This window comes from Schistocerca serialis, chromosome 1 (genome assembly GCF_023864345.2).
Source record: "Schistocerca serialis cubense isolate TAMUIC-IGC-003099 chromosome 1, iqSchSeri2.2, whole genome shotgun sequence".
NCBI classification, from domain to species: domain Eukaryota; kingdom Metazoa; phylum Arthropoda; class Insecta; order Orthoptera; family Acrididae; genus Schistocerca; species Schistocerca serialis.
The window spans coordinates 243,719,651-243,740,991 of record NC_064638.1 but is presented as its reverse complement, the minus strand read 5'-3'; the positions used below and the strand labels follow the sequence as shown (position 1 = coordinate 243,740,991).

General features: G+C 35.9%; 1 protein-coding gene across 1 annotated transcript in view; it reads left to right on the top strand.

Moving 5' to 3' along the window:
* LOC126463715 (DNA-dependent protein kinase catalytic subunit-like) overlaps positions 1-9,394 on the top strand; it is a 475,012-nt gene extending 465,618 nt beyond the window's left edge. The window contains exons 52-53 of the mRNA XM_050096185.1: positions 1,940-2,136; positions 9,099-9,394. Coding sequence (XP_049952142.1) covers positions 1,940-2,136; positions 9,099-9,176 — 275 coding nt within the window. The 3' untranslated portion in view covers positions 9,177-9,394. The remainder of the gene's footprint in view (positions 1-1,939; positions 2,137-9,098) is intronic.
* The last annotated feature ends 11,947 nt before the right edge of the window (positions 9,395-21,341 follow it).

The following is a 21,341-nucleotide window of genomic DNA, read 5'->3' as shown; positions in this document are numbered from 1 at the left end:
TGAAATAAATACTGGGAACAGTGTTTACTCATGGGTTCTTTTTTCAAAATTGACATTCCAAAATTGCTTAAGATGCAAGGGCTTTCAGTTCAGGGGTAATTCAATATTTGTCTCGTTAGTTTATTCACAGCGTTTGCTTGTTTCCAAGATTTGAAAAATTAATTTATTTTTAATCCTATTACAGAGTCAGGGAATCAGCCCATTTGTTTAAATTTTAAAAAAATATTTTAGTATTTTCCACCATCAATCCTATTTGTAGTTAGTGTGTTTGTTTGCAAGAAAATGTTAAACAAAATGAATATACCTAAATTTAATAGTTAGCACTGTATGCTGCTGAAAGGCAAAGTCTTTTCTCTCTCAAACATAAGTAGTGTTGATCCATATTTTTCACGTAAAACAGTAGTGTATCAAATTAGAAATAAAATCTTATTCCATATCAATCCTTGACAAATTCCATCTGATAAGGTTTTATTTCTCAGAGAAACAAGTGAAGTGTTTTGGAAGAGACTTTTCAGATAAAGTAATGATAATGCCAGTTTGTCTTCTTGTGTCACTGTGTAGTCAGACTATTAATGCTAACAGTGCCTTCCCAAAATCTTATCTACTTACAGGCATTATAAATGGTGTAAATCATTTCATTTTTACACCAACTTTCACAAAATAAATGGCCTGTATAACATCTTAGTGTAAGTAAATGTTTTAAAATTAGGTGTATTATCTGTCACACTTTCACTTCCAAAGTCACTTCTTACTCTCTCATCATCTAATCGCATGCTAATGCAGAAAACATAAGTTTCACCATTTCATCATACCAGGCACAATTCTCTCCTCTCAACGTACCATAATCAATATATACAGATGTGTCATTACATTTCTCAATAATATCAGATCTCTACATCCTCAAAATATCTTCAGAATCTTCAGAGTGCCTATCAGTGTGTTAATATACTCGTATGTGAATGTAAAAGGATAACTGTACATCAAAACTGGCTGGCTGTAAAAGTATGCATAGATATGCTGTATTTCATTAAAAACAGGAACAATATTGATATCTCAACAAATGATATTTGAATTGAACTTGTTACTAACTTCAAAGTACCCATCAATATAAATGTAAAACTGATCGTGTAAGTGATCAGCATATAGCTCTGTTTTCACACCTTCCATATCATAGTGACACAACACATATGTGGTCCGCGAAACATGCAATTAACTGAATAAAATTTGGTCATGTGCTTCGTTTTATAATTTTTCTAAACTAAATACTTCCATAACATTGAGGGGTTCTTTATAAACACACACATCTTTATACTTAGAAATTACTGGATGAGAAAAATTAAAACGCTCAATCTTAAAGTAAAAGCAATGTCAAGAAGTGTTGCAGGAGCACTTAGGATTCTATAATACCACGACATATTAATGTGCTGGAAGTAAACTTTAAGTGAAGTAGATGTCAGTGATTCTTTTTTGCTGTTGACTTCTGCATAAATTGTGCCTTTTTGCAAGTGACATTCATAGCAATATTTGTTTCATTTCTCCTACTTACTTTTTGTGTGTTTTAGAGAGTTTTCATTCTTTGAACTTTTTTAACAGAGATTGATTGTGTACTGAAATCAGTAATGCTGGACTGTACCTTCTATTTCAATTCCTCACTTCAGGTTTTGTTTCTCTTACTGCAAAACAATAAATGGCTTTTGTTTCCCATAAACACTGTCCTATGTTGCAGATTTTTCTGTATTTTCTAATGTTCTTCAGGAAATTAGCTTTTATTTTTAAAGATACTTAGAAAGATTCCTTGTGGTCATAATGTTACTACTAACAGGGAAAAAATAAAGATAAGAATTCAGTGAGCCACATCAGTTTATACCTGTAGTTTGTGATAGTTAAAATGCAGGTAGTTTGTTGTTGTATAATTTCTCTTGTGTTATTCATTCAACAGGTGATCCCAAGCGATTTTCAAGGGAGAAAGTGGAGTTAGCAAGAAAAAAATTTGAAGGTATAAGTCCAGCAGTGATTACAGAAGAAGAGCTACTAAGTGGACACTCAGATCCTACAAATTTTCGAACAGTTCTGTGGGGACCGAGTACGACACTGAGATATACTTTTGGTAGAAAACTTTTAACACCACATGATCAGGTACATACTTATATACTGTATTATTAGTTTATCATAAGAACACCTTGCTCCCAAAGGAGAAATTTTACAGCCAATTCAACTGCAGTCTTCATTGTGTGGGGAAAAGTAGATAAATACAGTGACATAGTAATTATAAAAATAATAGTTTAATATTTTTGATTTTACAGTAAATAATAGGTTTTTATGTAAGGAATAATTTCAAAGTGGATTGTATAAATAGATAACAAATAGATGATGGTTATTGTAAATGAATGTACTGCTAAAGTAGAAATGGAACATCAAGTTAACTCTTCAGATTGTTACACAGTGTGTTTCTACAGTATCTAAGTAGGCTGCTTTAATTCTTCCAAGACCCAAGACGTTTTCATCAGCGAAATTTTCAGGGAACCTACATTTGCATACCTGCCTCTAAAAACTTGCATCTAAAAACTATGTATTGTTCAGGAAACTAAAAAAATACATACAATTATTAATTGATACAAGTCATACTACTAATAAGATATATTTAGGCAATTGTATGGTATTTACGACCGTATTAAAGAAGGTTTTGCACTCAGATAATTTTTAATGTTACTATCAGAACTGAGCATACAAACATAAAACAAATTTAATTTGAATTTAAAGCCTTTTCACAGAAAAATAAAAGTTATGGAAAAGTTAGATTTTTTCCAAAATTTGATTGACATCAATATAAAGAAGAACTTCATAAAAAGATAAGTCTCTTGCATTAACTGATTTTAGACACTTTAAATCATTATACTTTTGTACAGAAATTGCAACTGGTCTATTGTAGCAGTTTTTGTATTTTTGATTACTGTCTTGTGGTGTCTTGGAAGTAATTCCCTCAAAATCCAGTTTATATTCGGTACCTACAGACAGATTATATCTGAGAGTCAATATGTCTGTAACACATGGATCGCCTACTTTATTGCCCAGACTAACTGATTTGTAGTACAGAAACTCAGAGAAGTCTTTAAAATAGTCATGTGATACATATTTTACATTATATGGCCCTATTTACCACATCTTGCTTCCTTTATCATATCAACATCATTAGCCAAGGAATTTAGCATCATGTTTCTCTTTCTGCGTTCAATTGTGGAATGCACAATATTACATTCTATTTAGGTATGTCCTTTAAGTAAGAATTTTTGAATTATTGTCATACTACTTCCTATGCTGTAATTTTAACACATTTGAAATGAGTAGATTTCTGTTCTGAGCACACAAAATCTGTAATGTAATGTGCAAAAACATTAGTTCTTAGCCCTCCACCTCCTCCATGCCAAATATAACTTATCACTGAACCGTCCTCCAAATTGTGACACACCAGCTTTTGTTTAAAATAGACAACTACCCTGGATGGCTGACACTAACTACACTGCTTGTATATCAATGGTAAACACAAAACCCTTTCCTGCTTTAGCTGCCTTTTTATCACTTGACTTCCTCTGCCTTGCCCTCTTGTTCTTCATCCACTGGGCAGTGTACTGACAGTCTGAAATCTTAGGTAATGTGTAAGAATAACAGAGATTACATTTGTCTTTCTTTTGACAGAATAAATCAATATTATATTCTTTTGTTTGTTTTAGAACTGAATCTATTCTGACAATTGGTTCAAATTATTGTTAATAAAATCACTTTTGAATGCTGTTTAATTCACTAAAGGACAAAAAAAAGGCACTAATTGGCATGACAACTTCAGAATTTTAACTGCAAATTTAAAAACATTTTCTTTCATGGTGTTCCTTTCATCTTTGCATTCCTTTCCTGCCTTGAACCAATTGTCCTGTGTATATCTCATAATGACTGAGCATGGTTTAAAGGAGAATGAATTAAAGGTCTTCAGTCTAATGAGATATAAAAATGTAGCATATTACTGCAGAACTGTGCATAAAGTGGGGGAGAAGCAATATTTGTAGACAAAAAAGTAGGGGATTGCACTCCACAGAAGGTCACAAACTTTGCAGAATTTTACTTTGAATCAGCAGCAGTATAAATAAAGTTCACGGGAAGAAAATACCTTGTAATAGGAATATACTGATCACCTAGTCCATGCATTGAAAGATTTTTACTGGAAATTGATGGGGTACTGCATTGAGTCACGAAACAATACACTTATGTAATAAAAGCTGGTGACTTAATTATACATAAACTTAAAGGCAATGGCTACACAAGAACTTTTCAAGACATTATAAGGACATACAAACCTCACTTTCATGTAACAAATCCAGCAAGACATACTGAAACATCTAGCACATTAATAGACCAAGTTCAGTCAAATATACCTACAAACAAAAAAAAGTTCTGGTTACAAATACTGTTGCTTCATACCAATTTGGACAAGCAGTTGAACTGCGAGATCACATAAAAAACTGAGGAAAATGTAGTTGCTAAACCAACCTTAGAAATCTGAGCAGGCTAGAATTTTTGCTAAAAGAAGAAAAATGGGATGATATGTACAGAGGGGACAGTGCAGAAAAGAGCTGGGAATCTTTCTGCGGTGTATTAAGACAACACACAGATACAGTTTGTCCTAAAGTATGCAGAAGTATTAGGGCTAAACCAAAGAAAAAATGGTTCACAAGAGCTGAACTGTTTGAACCCTTTGAAACACATCAGAAAGGAAAAGGTCAGGTCAGTCATGAGGCTTAAAAATGTAAGAAGAAAGCATACACTAGGATGGTAAGAGGAGCAAAGGCCAGCCACCAAAAATCTGAAATACAATCTTCTTTTAATCTCTCTGAAACAGTCTGGAACTAAATGAAAACCAAAAAGAATTGCATGCCTTGAAAGATACAAATATATCATTGATGAGGGAAGGGAAAAAAGTGATTGATCCACAATAGGTATGCAATATTTTCAGCCAGCACTGTGTAGCTATAGTGGAGAAACTTCTAAAACAAAACATAACAGTATCAAAAAGAATGGAAAGTCCCCAAAAAGGTGGCCGAGAGTTTATATCTTCTCCCTACAGGTGAATCAAAAGTTCTTAAAAAAACTGGAGCACTAGCAGATAAAATTACAGATGGTCAGGATGGCATCTCAGCAAGAATGGTGAAATACTCTGCTCTTGCTAAGCCTCTGGCATTCCTGATAAATTTAGTAATGAAGCAAGGAGTATTCCCAAAATGTTTAAAGATGAGTAGAGTTTTGCCAGTATTCAAAGGAGGGGATAAAGGAGACCCCAGAAACTATAGATCCATAATGATCACCCCTGTTCTGTCTAAAATAGTGGAAGCAGTGATTAAAGATAGATTTATAAACTTCATAGAGAAGCATAACAACTTAAATGAGGCATAACATGGATTTAGAAAGGGAAGATCCACCAAGACTGCAGTGACAAACTTCATAACACACATCAGTGACGCCTTGGATCATCAAAAGAAAGTATCTAGTGCCTATTTAGACTTTCAAAAGCTTTTGACTGTGTCTGCCATAAAACTCTTCTACAGAAACTGAACTGCTACAGCATAAGAGGAAAAGCTGCTGATATTATACAAACCTTTGTTGAAAACAGACAACAGTGTACTGAAATAAAATATGAATCTGGAAACGCAGAGAGAAATGTCTACTCTGATTCTCTGCAGGTAATATATGGAATAGCTCAGGGTTCAGTACTAAGATCTCTGCTCCTTATCGTATATATAAATGGTATGCCCACTGCTGTAAATGAAACGGTGATCATGTATGCCGATGATACAACTGTATTAGTATGCAGTGACTCAGTGAAAGAATTGGAAAATAGGCCAGTGAGAACTTGCAAATGGCAGAAAGGTATTTTACAGAAAATAACTTATTAACCAACAGGATGAAAACTATGTTTACAAATTTCGAAACAGAACAGAGTACTACTGTATATTGGGGATGTACACTTAAAATCAGTGGACTGTAACATGTTTCTGGGTGTAGACATGGACAAATTTCGGACAAGGGAAAACGACATTGACGTTATCTTTTCCAAAATAAGTACAAATATTTTTAATGAAGAAATGTGCTAGACGGTGGACACAGAAACCTTGCTTAAAATGTGCTACAGACATTATTTGTGGCAAAATAATGTACTGTATACCAATATGGGGCGATGCAGCAGATGTACATGTACAAAGAATCCTATAACTTCAAAAGAAAGCCATTAGATGCATAGCTAAAGGCTAATGCCTCAGGAATCCTGCAGAAACGAATTCTAGGAATTTAAAATATTAACTGTAACAAGTTTGTACATATATGAGACAACAATTCTTCTAATGCTAAATTGTACAGCACCTCTAAACTGAGATTTTCATGATCGCAACACAAGAACCAGAGAAATTACCACATCTGTGGCAAAAGATTGAAAATTATAGACAGGGACCCTACCATTGCAGGAAGTGTATTTTATAACAGACAATCATCTAGCATTAAGAGCATAATGGATAAGAGCACCTTCAAAAGAAAACCCAAGAAACACATCATCTCTGGATGCTAGTATAAGGTGAAACAGTACGTGTGCGCAAATCCATAGGACAAATGTAATTTTGAATATCAAATTTTTCTGAAAGAAGGAAAAGGAAAACAAAGTGTGGTGCTGAAAATACAGAAGGAAGCATACAGATTAAAACGTAGTGTTGCACTGATGTATAAATGTCCTAATATTTCTATCCACTAAGTTTAACATAGATGGACTAAAAAAACTAGTCTTCAGTTCTTCTAAATGCATTATTTATTATTATTAGCAGTGTGTGTGTGTGTGTGTGCGCTAGACTGTTAAATAAATCAGTGCAGTCTATCATACATCACAGAGTAAAAATATTACCAGAAACATTACTACAGAATTATTTCATGTATCAAATCACAAATTTCCAATAAATTTGTTTATTTTTGTATAAATTTGCAATGTAACATTTCTGAAATCATTGTAAAACTGATCAGTGGACAAAAAATAAACTATAAACTCTCTTTAACCCAATTGTTGAATGACCATTGACCAATTCCTAAAGTTGAAAGATATATTTCTTTACTATGTCACAGAAGTTACGCATTAACTTGTCATTTCGACTCTGTTGGAGACTATGCTTTTTTCTTGATTCTCCTATTTTTTAGGTTTTTGTGTAACTTCTTTCCTTAGAGTAGCAACAAACACTTTCCATTGTTTCCAATTCATATTTGACTACAGTTCTCCTCAGATACTGAAGACCACATTCTCTTGTTCTTTGATTTGCAACAGAATTTTGATGAGCATCATGGAGGTTCTTTTGTTATTTCATTTAGCTCTTTTTTTCTACCCATAGTACTTTTATATTCTTTACCTTTGTGAGCATAGTTTTTCATGTTATTCCAGTTCCTTCAGTTATAGATTCTGGCTCCACAGCATTATTCATAATGTTTACATGTTCAGCTGGGTTTTTCCTTTGATTATGATTATCCAATACCAACTAATTTTCAACAACTGAAACTGATCTTAAATTGTCTTTGTTTGTCTGTTTTTATGGTTTCCTACATCTTATTCATTTTTAATAATGGAAATTCAGGGATGGATAAGTAAGTAAAATGAGGGAAAGGCAACCACTCACCTATTGTACACCGATGTGAAGCACATAGACACGTGTAACAGAACACATTGTTCACTAGCTTTTGAGCTTGACTCTTTTTCTGGTAGAAACTATACAAATTCGCACACAGAACCACACAGACACCCAAATGCATATCACTGTGGCCGCAGTCTCTGTGTGGTTGTGTGCGCAAATGAGTGTGTTTGTCACTAGAATAAGAGCCCGAGCTCAAAAGCTAGTGAACACTGCTTTTTGTTGCATGTGTCTCACATCAGTCTACAATAGGTGAGTAATTGCCATAAATTTATTTATTTATTTATTTATTTGTTCACCAACTTACTCCGTTTTCTTGTTGGATTCAGATCACCTACTTCTGAGCCCTCAGATTCCCTTGCTGTAGTAGGTAACAACTTGTATATGAATCTTTAAAATCACTGCCTTCTGAATTGCTTACATTTAAATTAGTTGATAGTGAAGGTTTGTTTACCGATGTTAACAGTAACCTTTCAAATGCTGAGAAGGAAGATATGTCAGATATAAAATCACAGCATTCTGAATCACTTAAATTTAAATTACTAAACGCTGAAAATTCATTTGCTGGTGAGAAAGATGCTGGCATTACACATGTAACTTTTGAACAGGAAACATAAGATAGTTGTAGGACCATCTTCAGTGCTGTACTTCCTCTTGATTCATGATTATTTACTTGCATTTGAGTTTTGTACAATATCAAGAGAAAACTCCAGAAAATTTGTGAATTGGATGTAAAATTCATATACTACCTACTTCTAGGCAACTCTGTTTAATTACTATAGGCATATGGTATTGTATTGCTGTCTACACACACAGAGAAGAACCTACAAAATGAATGTTAAGCTTTGATACGAAGACGTACAATAAGACAGAGGGAGAATCACACAATTCATATCAAATTAAACCTTATTTTTGTTGGTGTATTTTGTTTTATGGTAGACTTACACTTGATTGTTTTCTTACTGAAAATAACATAATTCACTATTTTTGTACTCACAATTTTTAGATAATCTGTTTACACTTCTGCTCATGTTACCTAACCACCTGAACAATTCATAACGTTTTGGACAGTACTCACTACTCTGTAATACTGTTAAATTATACAAAGTGTGTTATAAATATCACCAACATAGTCTGTTACATAAAAAAAGTGCAGTGAATTTCGAAGCAGAAACCTCCTTCTGAGATAGAGTTTTATACCTAAAATTTGAAAGTTACAAGATAAGAGGTCTTGATATTTCAGTGTAGAAGAGATAAGCATCCGTGGTTGAGATTGGGGTTTTCATGTAGAAACATGTACATCAAAACTGACAACATGCTATATATTATTTGTATTTGATATTCATGCTGTTGTCACAGTAGATTAGTTATCTAAATTGAATTAATTTTGTGTTTCAGGTTAAGTGTCTCATTGAGCAAGCAACAGATCCCCACATATTAGGGAAGACTTGGGAAGGATGGCAGCCATGGATATGAAGTCAGTTGTGTCAACCTGTGGAGTTTTAATACATTCTTTTTAAACCAAATTTTTTTTTTCTATTTTAATATATATATTTAAATGGCTGCGATATTTATAATTTTTTCTGCATGCATTTTTCATCTTACGAAATATTATAAATTTTGTATTATATTGGCAGATTTGTAGTCATCAACTACATGTAGCAAAGGCTGTTTATATTGTGAAATACATGTATTTTAATAAAATGTTTATCAAGTGTATAATGTAGTACAAAGATTTCATTACATTCTAATAGCCTTCTGATAATTTCTGAAGATTAAAATTTTACATTTCTGAATGACCAACAAATCCTCACAAAGCGCCTAGCATCCAGAGCATGTTGGTCTATCGATTATTTATATTATTTTGAAAATTTTTAATACATTCATGTTAGTTTTTGAACATTTTTGAATGAGTGTTAGTGTACGTGATGGCCCTGTAAACGGAATGCCTATCACTTGTAGAAATAAACTTTCCTGCAGACGAAAGAGGACAGAGCTATACAAACTGAGCGGAATAAAGTGAACACCAATCGCTACTTAGGTGGTTGGCTGGGAATGATCAGTGTTGTTACAATTACTAGTGAAATCCATAGATTCAAACTACCAGAGTGGAAATAAACGTTTAATAGGTAAGAAAGATTATGTATTGTCCTCTTGGTGTATCCAAGAAAACTAAATTGTGATAGAAAATATTTGGCCAGACTGCTACACTAAAAACGGCCAGTGGTACAGACCTCAGTAGCAGCCGCCTAAGTTCTGGGAATAGCGTGGGAAAAGTGTTGTACATGTAATAACACTTAACTGGAGAATAAATGGAGGATAACTGAACCAGTAATTGTGGTAGGGTTAGTGAAGTTAAGCGTAGAATAAGTTTGACACTGGCAGGAATAGTTACAGAACTAATGATGACAAGATTATTTGTTAGAATGATGAAAGACTAGAAAACGGAGACATCACCCAAATTATGGAAGAATATGACAATTCCAAATTTATATAAAAATTTTGTACTACTACTTTTCGATCTCATGCTTGAGAAGTTGTAGCGTATGAATGAAATGTGAAACTATTTCCTAACATAAAGCTTCTTGCTTGTAGAAGGCCTAATAGGCATTTGACATTGATACTTCATGAATTATATTCTATCTTGTTATAAAAATAAGCAAACAGTCTCGTTTATTTGATGTGTGTTACAAAATTGCTGCAATATTAGAAAGACCTATTTTGTTTTATCTAGCAAAATCTATGAAAAAATAGACATAATCAGAGCGAGAAACCACACCAGTCTTGGGTACTATTTGTATTAACAGCTTTTCCAGTGTTAAACAATGACATTTCGTTTTTTCGTGTAGCAAAATATTTGACGAACTTTGATGAGGTAATAGATTCTTTTCCGGGAAGGAAATCATGCCATGTAAAGGTGTAGCAAGGCTAGAGAGGAAAAAATGCTAGGGCTGTACTGTGTACTATCTTGCTTGTCTCTTGTCTTTACTGATTTTATGTATCCTTTATTTAATTTTATGCCACACAAAACAGCAAGTTACTACGAGGGCAGTTCAATAAGTAATGCAACACATTTTTTTCCTCTGCCAATTTTGGTTGAAAAAACCGGAAATTTCTTGTGGAATATTTTCAAACATTCCCGCTTCGTCTCGTATAGTTTCATTGACTTCCAACAGGTGGCAGCGCTGTACGGAGCTGTTAAAATGGCGTCTGTAATGGATGTGCGTTGCAAACAACGGGCAGTGATCGAGTTTCTTTTGCCGGAAAACCAGGGTATCTCAGATATTCATAGGCGCTTGCAGAATGTCTACGGTGATCTGGCAGTGGACAAAAGCACGATGAGTCGTTGGGCAAAGCATGTGTCATCATCGCCGCAAGGTCAAGCAAGACTGTCTGATCTCCCGCGTGCGGGCCGGCCGTGCACAGCTGTGACTCCTGCAATGGCGGAGCGTGCGAACACACTTGTTCGAGATGATCGACGGATCACCATCAAACAACTCAGTGCTCAACTTGACATCTCTGTTGGTAGTGTTGTCACAATTGTTCACCTGTTGGGATATTCAACCGAACACCATAAAGAGCAAAGGAGAACCATCTGTGCGGAATTGCTTGCTCGTCATGTGGCTGAGGGTGACAATTTCTTGTCAAAGATTGTTACAGGCGATGAAACATGGGTTCATCACTTCGAACCTGAAACAAAACGGCAATCAATGGAGTGGCGCCACACCCACTCCCCTACCAAGAAAAAGTTTAAAGCCATACCCTCAGCTGGTAAAGTCATGGTTACAGTCTTCTGGGACGCTGAAGGGATAATTTCTGTTCGATGTTCTTCCCCATGGTCAAACGATCAACTCTGAAGTGTATTGTGCTACTCTTCAGAAATTGAAGAAACGACTTCAGCGTGTTCGTAGGCACAAAAATCTGAACGAACTTCTCCTTCTTCATGACAATGCAAGACCTCACACAAGTCTTCCCACCCGAGAGGAGCTCACAAAACTTCAGTGGACTGTTCTTCCTCATGCACCCTACATCCCCGATCTCGCACCGTCGGATTTCCATATGTTTGGCCCAATGAAGGACGCAATCCGTGGGAGGCACTACGCGGATGATGAAGAAGTTATTGATGCAGTACGACATTGGCTCCGACATCGACCAGTGGAATGGTACCGTGCAGGCATACAGGCCCTCATTTCAAGGTGGCGTAAGGCCGTAGCATTGAATGGAGATTACGTTGAAAAGTAGTGTTGTGTAGCTAAAAGATTGGGGAATAACCTGGTGTATTTCAATGCTGAATAAAACAACCCCTGTTTCAGAAAAAAAATGTGTTGCATTACTTATTGAACTGCCCTTGTATCTAATACACAATGAAGAGTGCAAATTTTCTAAAGAGTTCTTGTTCTCCTGGAAAAAAAGAAGGGGCAGGGTGTCAAACCGGCCAACTGGGAGCAGGAGAGGAACCACAGCACATTTTAATTTCCAATGTCCAGAATGTAGTTTGATGGCATCCATTACAAAATATTACACATTTGAATTCCACAGAGCAAAATACAGTGACATGCTTTAGAAGAATGCTATGTGAAGATGCGTGGCATTGCACTTTGGCCCACTTAAGACCAAATAACTTGTCTTATATTTCCTCAAACACATATGTTTTATGTATAAGACTCTTCAAAAAGATGTGCACTACAATACAAATATATTTTTGAAAAGTCAATTTTATTTTAAATTGTTGGTGTCCTGCCTCAAACACTTGTAGATGGGTGGGGTCACTATCTAATATTGCCCCGGTTTGGGAATGTCATAGTAAATCCGGGGCTGATGCACAGGGCAATCTGAGTTGTAGTGGGGATGTGGGTACTCTCCACATGACCCGTGTTTACGTTTAGTGATTTTGCTGTTTCCTGTTACACTATTGCTCTCATGTAAAATGAAAACAAAACAGATTTTGTGGCCGGGAGCTATCAAGTGAATTGAAATACATTCACATAATTACAGTAGGCTAAAATATGTGACTAGTTTCAACTTTTATTTTATTTCACATATGTCATTAGTTTCAGATTTTATTTTATTTGCACCTCTCTGATAGTCAAGCATTAATCACCCTGCAGAAAAATGAAGTAATTTTTTTAGTTTGCCTAAGGAAATTTGGCTTTATTAATCTTTTCCGCTGAGGCAGGCAATTTATTTGAAACGAAGTGTTTAGTTTCACACTATTGGCTAGTTTCAAGTGTTTGCTGCATTTCAAGTGCACGTTTCCACATTCTAGCACATATGGCATTATGCAATAATAAAGAACCAAACATGAGATAATACAGTACAAGAAGAAAAAATGCAGCCGAGTCTGGACATACAAATGTGCACTTTAAACTGAATTATGCTTTGTAGTATGACTCACGAAATTCCCATGCTCTTGGAGTCTTATTTCTTTTATTATTTAATGTAAGATCTTTTAATGTTTTACAACATATGGTCTTCCTGCATCATCGTAGCTGAGCAAACACGGTGACGCCTGTTATCTGGCGCTCTCTGGCAGCTGCTGAAACAAACCTGTTTCTAACAGGTCACAGGAAAATATTGCGAATGGTTGTTTGAAAAGAGTTACTTTCAAAGTAAATTTTCCGTTACGTAAGATAAACTATGTGCGAGAATGTACTATGAATTTCTCAAATCACAGAGCGTTTGATTCTCATTTACAAATCAACTCTCTGAGGATGACTGTTAAGAAGAATTTTGAGCCCAGATCAGACACTTATGGTGGCGTTAAAACTTGTACTGGCACATTTTTGTGCAAAAAAAGATCAACATTATATGTGAAAGCTTTTCTTTTCTTGTAGCAGCACTATTTATATTTATTTAAACCACTAACTTTTCCTGTTTGTGTGTTCGCACTACTTACCAGTGATGTTGCTACTAGCTGACTACATCACGTGTCCTATACCCTGAATATCAGTTGTCGTTGGCTGACGAGAACATGTGACATGACCTCTGACTAGCTTGCAAAACCGCATCGCGATCTCGATTTTAATGCTTCGAAAAGTAACATGCAATGTTTGGTGGAATTCGAATTTATACTTTTCTAATATGAAAATATGCAGTGCACATGTTGCTGCATGTCAAAGATCTTCCCAAAAAATATTTTTTTCCCCAAGTTTCGTATTCTGCCCAGAAATTATTCCCCAGTGTATGAAACCATAACCATTCAAAGAATCGATAAGTTTACAGTTCTGATAAAAAGTATATTGTTGCTTAACACGGAAATAGTGTATTTTCACCTGGGAGAAAGTATATTTTTATCTGGGAAAAATCGGGGATTTTTTTTCCATGTCCGCATATACACCCTGTAATAATGCGTTGATGTTTAAAGTTATTGTCTATGAATAACGTGGGGTTACTGTATACAAAAATAATCAGTTCATAAATGTACGAACATAGAGCACTTAATATTTTTAAATTTTTCAACAGTGGGCGACATGATAATTTCGGTTTTGCATTAGACATATTTCTAACAATTGATTTTTGTAATTTTAAGGTTCTAGTCATTTTGCTTGTGCTTCCCCCCCCCCCCCCCCCCCCCCCAAAAAAAAACTGCCATACCTTATAACTGAGTCAAAGTAGCTGTGGTAAACTATTTTTCTTGTCTCCATGCTAGTTGAATATGACAGCATCATCATTGCAAATGTCAGGCTGTTCAATTTACTTGCTAAATACTGTACGTATGAAGACAAAGATAGAGTTTGGTCCAAATGCATGCCTAAAAATATAACACAGCCCGCTTCTTTCAGTTCTTGGTTTCTACAACTATTGTGGAATTCTTTTACCTTAGAGTTTTAAACTGGAGCAAATTTGTTTTCCCAATATTCAGTTTTAGCCCAGTTTTCCAAACTGTCTAATAGTTTTGCGACAGTTGAAGGAATTTGTTCAGGGTAATTGCTTTCAAGGCGAGCAGAAGTATCATCAGCGAATAAAAGAGAAGGAATTTCTCTTACTTGATGATATAAACTACCTGTTGTTTTCTGTTCGTGGGGTATGACCTAAACCACTCTAAAGCAAACCGCCAATTCTGTATCTTTCCACTTTATATAGGAGCAAGTGATGGTTTACACAATCAAATGCTTTCGTGAACTCACAGAATAATCCTGCAACTTTTCTCAACTTGTGTAAGGCAGAACTGATTTTTTTCACAAATTCATTAATGGCCTCTATTGTACTCTCTCCTGTTTAAAAGCTATATTGATTATCTGAAATTATGTTTGATCTCTCTTTAAATTTTTTAATTTGTGTTACTAACACTTTTTAAAATATTTCTGAAAAAATTGGGAGAAAGTAGATTGGGCAGTATTTGCCATATCTTCTCCTGAGCCTTTTTTAAACAAAGGTTTTACCTCCATATACTTTGGACATCTGGAAAGTAGCCTTCTTCGAGTGATTTATTAATTATTGAGCAAAGAGGGTGAGCTATTTTCCTGGTAGCTGCTTTAACTACTTTGGAAGGTATGCCATCCTGGCCAGCAGAAGTTTTGTTTTTTAGCTGTAATAGTTTTCTCTGCATATTTAACTACAATTTTCTTAAATTTGGTAAAGTATTCTTCTGCCTTGTGTCTGAAATGTACTTTTTCTACATAAGTATATACATTTACTTCTAATTTAGATACATCTATTAAAAAAAGTGTGTTGAATGACTCTGACGTCTGAGCAGGGTTGGTTACAATTTTACTCTCCAGCTTAATTTTGGAAATATCTTTGCTGTCAGTTCTAATCACCAGTTCTGATTTTACGATGGTCCACACTGCCTTTGATTTGTTTCCATGAGCTGAGATGTATTTATTATATACTATTTTTTTCTGCTTTCACTACCCTTTTAGATGTGCTTTTACACTCTTTAACACAGTTAATGAAAGCGTGGTCTTTGATATACTTCTGCTCCTGCTCCTTGTGCAATTGTCTTCTTTTTTTTCACTGGATGTTTTTATTCTAGCAGTGATCCAATTTGGCTTATTAGACTCATTTGTCTGGCACACTGTAAGTGGAAATATTTCATTAAATACATGTAAAAATTTTCAAAAAAATATGTTAAAATGTACTGAGATTGGAATCTCATCTAGGACTTGCCACTCCACCTCTTCTAATTTAGAGCAGTACAATTTTAAGTTTTCAACAGTAAAATATCTTTTGCTGTAAGTTTTTCTAGTACTTTGTTCATTTCTATTAGCCATTTCAATAAACAAAGCGGAATGGTCTGAAAGTCTTAAATCTACACATAGCTTCCTTGCATCATCGAATTTATAATTTGTTAAAATATTATTGATACAGGTTTCTGAATTGTCATTTTTTCTTGTGAATTCCATGAAGTTTGCCTTGAACTCAAATTTTTGGATTGGGTCCATAAACTGTATTGAGTCACTGGTTTCATTTGATAAATTTATATTGAAATCAGTGGCCATTAAAACTTGTTTCTTTTTTGTCATTTATGACTTTCTGTGATAGACCCATTATCTTTGGTAAAAATAATTTTGTTACTGCTACACCTGGATTTCTGTATATTGATATACTGACAATATTTTGTTTTTCTAAGTCAACTGAGCAGCTTTCAAATACACCTTCTTCATGTAGAAAATTGAAATCATCTTTCACGTTGTATTCCAAAGAGTTATTTACAAGATGCATGAGCCTTGATGAGTTTTTTTTTCCTACAGAAACTTGAGGCCACACTGAAATTGTTTAGCTTATTTAAAATTGGGACACAATCTTTTGTAAGTCAATGTTCATTTAAACGAATAATTTTAATACTTTTGCATTCTGAGAGTAAAATCTGCAGTTCATCAATTTTATTTGCTCTACCATTATGATTGGTACTCATATAATACTTTTCAGTTCCATCACTTTATATTTTTAACTTTCACAGATAATTTCTGCGAGCTATCTTATTCCTTACAAGTTAGACTCATTTACACATATTCAAATAGCATACATGTGTCTTGTTTCGATCATAGCCAAGACATGAAATAATTTAAAAGCCTCTAGTCTCAGGTGAGTCCAATACATGAATGTGTAATCTTTTTTTACAATCACCACAGACACTAACACATCAAAGAACACGACATAATTATTCACTGAGTTCTACTCACGTCTTCTGTGGCGCTGGTGGCAAACACTTGTCATCATCTGTGACTTGCCCCTCTTACAGTCTTCTAATAACAAACTTCCCACCTGCAGTTAGAAACAGGTGGATCAGTAGAAACAGTCTCTCTTTCCCGCACTCGTACCTAAATATCATGTGTTCATGACGGTTTAAGGCCAAGTGTTTCTAAAATTTACACCGAAATTCTTGAGGCACTACATGTCCCTCCCCTTAGCTCGAACACATGATATCTTCATTTGTACAATAATATTACACAAGATGATGATTCTTTATCTTTTGACAGTACCTCTCTTTTTTACTAATAACCATGCATATTTTAAGACAATTACAAAGTGTGAACCTTTCAGTCCATATTGTGAGTTAGCTCTTTTCAATCTCAAAAAAAAAAAAACCTTTGTTTTCTATTCCTCTTCTAATCGTAAATTCCAGATGCACATAACTCGTGAATACTCTACTGCTTTGTTCTTACTTCCCATACTATTTTTCCTAAAAATGTTCTTATTCATTACTTATTGTAATCTGGAGGAACTCTGGGCAGAATAAAGTGTCCCCTTCTTCTGACACTTGTAAATCTAAAACATAAAAACGCTAGTGCTGCATAGAATTCAAACTTACCAGACTCATCCCTTTAAATGTGATTTCTGTCACAACATTGCCCTTTTTCCCTTTAGGAACAGTACCAATATCTTACATGGGTTGATCCTAGGAGTACCCTTTCTCCTTCCATTTTGGTATGTACACCCCTTTCTTATTCCTATCTTCCTATGTTACAGGTCAATCCCCTTCTTGGTGCCCCTATCCACACAGTATAGGTCAGCCTTTCATAGGTCTGCCTATCCGCCCTTTTCTCATCCAATAAATGTCGAGTGCGCCGTCCATATCCTTCTTGAGTAGGCCTCTTGGTTCAATGCCCTAGTATACATTTTTATGAATGCCTATCTTAAATATTCTCTGGTAAAATTACAAATCTCCTTCACACTTCTATTCCACTTTCTAATACTTCATCTAATACCCTAGAGTCCTCTTTCACTCCTCACTTTTACCATATAAACAGGTATCATACTCACACATAGTAGAAGCTATGTCTACCTGTAACTATGCCTTTTCTCAAAGGACTAGCACGGCACATGTAAATATATTTTTGAATGCGACAAAAAAATAATGATGCAGAACTGTCACATTCAACAATGTAATATGGGCATCGACTCGGATGTACATATACCTTTATTCCCCAAATCCTTTGGCGGTTCTGACATCACTTCAGGTTTCTAATTCGTAAGTCTCCTGTTTGTGTTTAAGTGTATCCTTGTGTGCATGTAGATGTGTGTGTGTGTATCCTGATTCTTCGGCCTACTTATATGAAATAAGTTGAAGGTCATTCGAAACCACAGAAAATAAGAAGGACTTCAGCAATAGAAGTATGTATATGCATATGGAAAGTGGGAAAGATAGACTGGTACTCAAATGTGAAGTAAGAAAGAAAAAAGTAGAACTGGTTGCTAAGATCGACAAAGAGAAAGAAGATAGCCCCAAAGACAGGAAAACCCTTCCCACCCACCTTCCCCAGGATGTCTACTTCGCTGGCACTTTAGTGAGAAGCCGGAGGAGGTATGATGTTAAATGTCCCCTACAGAATGGACATTCTCATCTTCACCTTTGAAGCCTCCCGAAGAACACCTATGGAACAGCAAATGGTGAAGAATCAGTTACACTTGTCTGAAAGATTGGGGGTGTGATTAGTGTTAGTCATGCTTGTACTTTCACCACCCACCCCTTCCAAAAGTGATACAAACCCTTCCATTTACATTATATGTCACAAAGGGTAAAAATTATGTATCATGTTATCACAATTATGTAATGATTCATATAAACTTTGATTTTCTATTAATCTAATATTCCTTGATTACTCTCAAAGAATAAGTTAGGCAAAATTAAGATGTAACTATACTCTGATGCTGGGATTTGAGATCACTGCTGACTAGAGTGGAGCATGAAGGCAGTAAATACTCAGGATGACTTCTTCCAAACTGTATGCTGATGGCGGGATTTAAGACCATCATTGATTAGAGCGGAGTGTGAAGGCGATAAATACTCAAGACGACAACTTCCAAACTTTTGCTGAAGGCGAGATTTAAGACCACCGTTGACTAGAGCAGAGCATGAAGTCGATAGAAATACTTATCAGGCACTAACTGTTCTGGATGTAACTGCCGATATATCAAATCAGAATCCAACTGCTTCTAAGGAGCATACTATGAAAACATTAATAGATGCTTCAGATGACTCAATATAACAACTAAATTTATCACGTTGACTACATAGTGTGGACCAGAGGCCCACGTAACACATTTGAGACCACGAATAGTGATAACATCTACATCTACATACATACTCTGCAATCCACCATATGGTGTGTGGCGGAGGGTACCTCATACCACAACTAGCATCTTCTCTCCCTGTTCCACTCCCAAACAGAACGAGGGAAAAATGACTGCCTATATGCCTCTGTACGAGCCCCAATCTCTCTTATCTTATCTTTGTGGTCTTTCCACAAAATGTAAGTTGGCGGCAGTAAAATTGTACTACAGTCAGCCTCAAATGCTAGTTCTCTAAATTTCCTCAGTAGCGATTCATGAAAAGAATGCCTCCTTTTCTCTAGAGACTCCCACCCGAGTTCCTGAAGCATTTCCGTAACACTCACGTGATGATCAAACCTACCACTAACAAATCTAGCAGCTTGCCTCTGAATTGCTTCTATGTCCTCCCTCAATCCGACCTGATAGGGATCCCAAACGCTCAAGCAGTACTCAAGAATAGGTCGTATTAGTGTTTTATAAACAGTCTCCTTTACAGATGAACCACATCTTCCCAAAATTCTACCAATGAACCGAAGACGACTATCCGCCTTCCCCACAACTACCATTACATGCTTGTCCCACTTCATATCGCTCTGCAAAGTTACGCCCAAATAATTAATCGACGTAACTGTGTCAAGCGCTACATTACTAATGGAGTATTCAAATATTATGGGATTCTTTTTTCTATTCATCTGCATTTATTTACATTTATCTATATTTAGAGTTGGCTGCCATTCTTTACACCAATCACAAATCACAAATCCTGTCCAAGTCATCTTGTATCCTCCTACAGTCACTCGACGACGACACCTTCCCGTACACCACAGCATCATCAGCAAACACCCGCACATTGCTATCCACCCTATCCAAAAGATCATTTATGTAGATAGAAAACAACAGCAGACCTACCACACTTTCCTGGGGCACTCCAGATGATACCCTCACCTCCGATGAACACTCACCATCGAGGACAACGTACTGGGTTCTATTACTTAAGAAGTCTTCGAGCCACTCACATATTTGGGAACCAATCCCATATGCTCGTACCTCAGTTAGGAGTCTGCAGTGGGACACCGAGTCAAACGCTTTCTGGAAGTCAAGGAATATGGCATCCGTCTGATACCTTTCATCATGGTTCGCAAGATATCGTGAAAAAAAGACGAGTTGCGTTTTGCAGGAGCGACGCTTTCTAAAGCCGTGCTGATGCATGTACAGCAACTTCTCTGTCTCAGGGAAATTCATTATATTCGAACTGAGAATATGTTTGAGAATCCTGCAACAAACCGATGTTAAGGATATTGGTATGTAATTTTGAGGATCCGTCCTTCTACCCTTCTTATATACAGGCACCACCTGCACTTTTTTTCCAGTCACTCGGGACTGTACGTTGGGCAAGAGATTCACGATGAATGCAAGCTAAGTAAGGAGCCAATGCAGTAGAGTACTCTATGTAAAACTATTGGAATCCCATCAGGACCTGGCGATTTATTTATTTATTTTCAACCGATTCAGCTGCTTCACAACCCCAGGGATGTCTATCACTATGTCCTCCATATAGGAATCTGTATGAGACTCAAACGGCGGTGTGTTTGTACGATCCTCCGGCATAAAAGATTTCTCAAATGCTAAATTTAAAATTTCAACTTTCGTTTGCTGTCTTCCATTGCCAAGCCAGACTGATCAGTGAGTGACTGGATGGAAGCCTTCGACCCGCTTACCGATTTTACGTAAGACCAGAATTTCCTTGGGTTTTTAGCAATATCTTTTGCTAAGGTATGACAGTGGTAGTGGTTGAATGCTTCGCGCATTGCTCTTTTTACAGCAGCACAAATCTCTACCAACTTTTGCATGTCCTCATTCTCCCGATCTTTCTTGCACCACGAGTGCAACTGTCTTTCCTTCCTGACCTTTCTTCGAATTTTGCTGTCAAACCACGGTGGGTCTTTTCTGTCCGTAACCCACTTTTTCGGAACATAGTTGTCCAATGCGTGACTTACAATGTGTTTAAAATTTGCTCATAATTCTTCCACGTCCGTCGTACGGGAAGTAAATGAAGTTGATTCATTTACTAAGTGGAATGCTAATAACTGCTTATCTGCTCTTTCTAGTAAGAATACTCTCCCAGCATTCTTGACCGACTTTTTA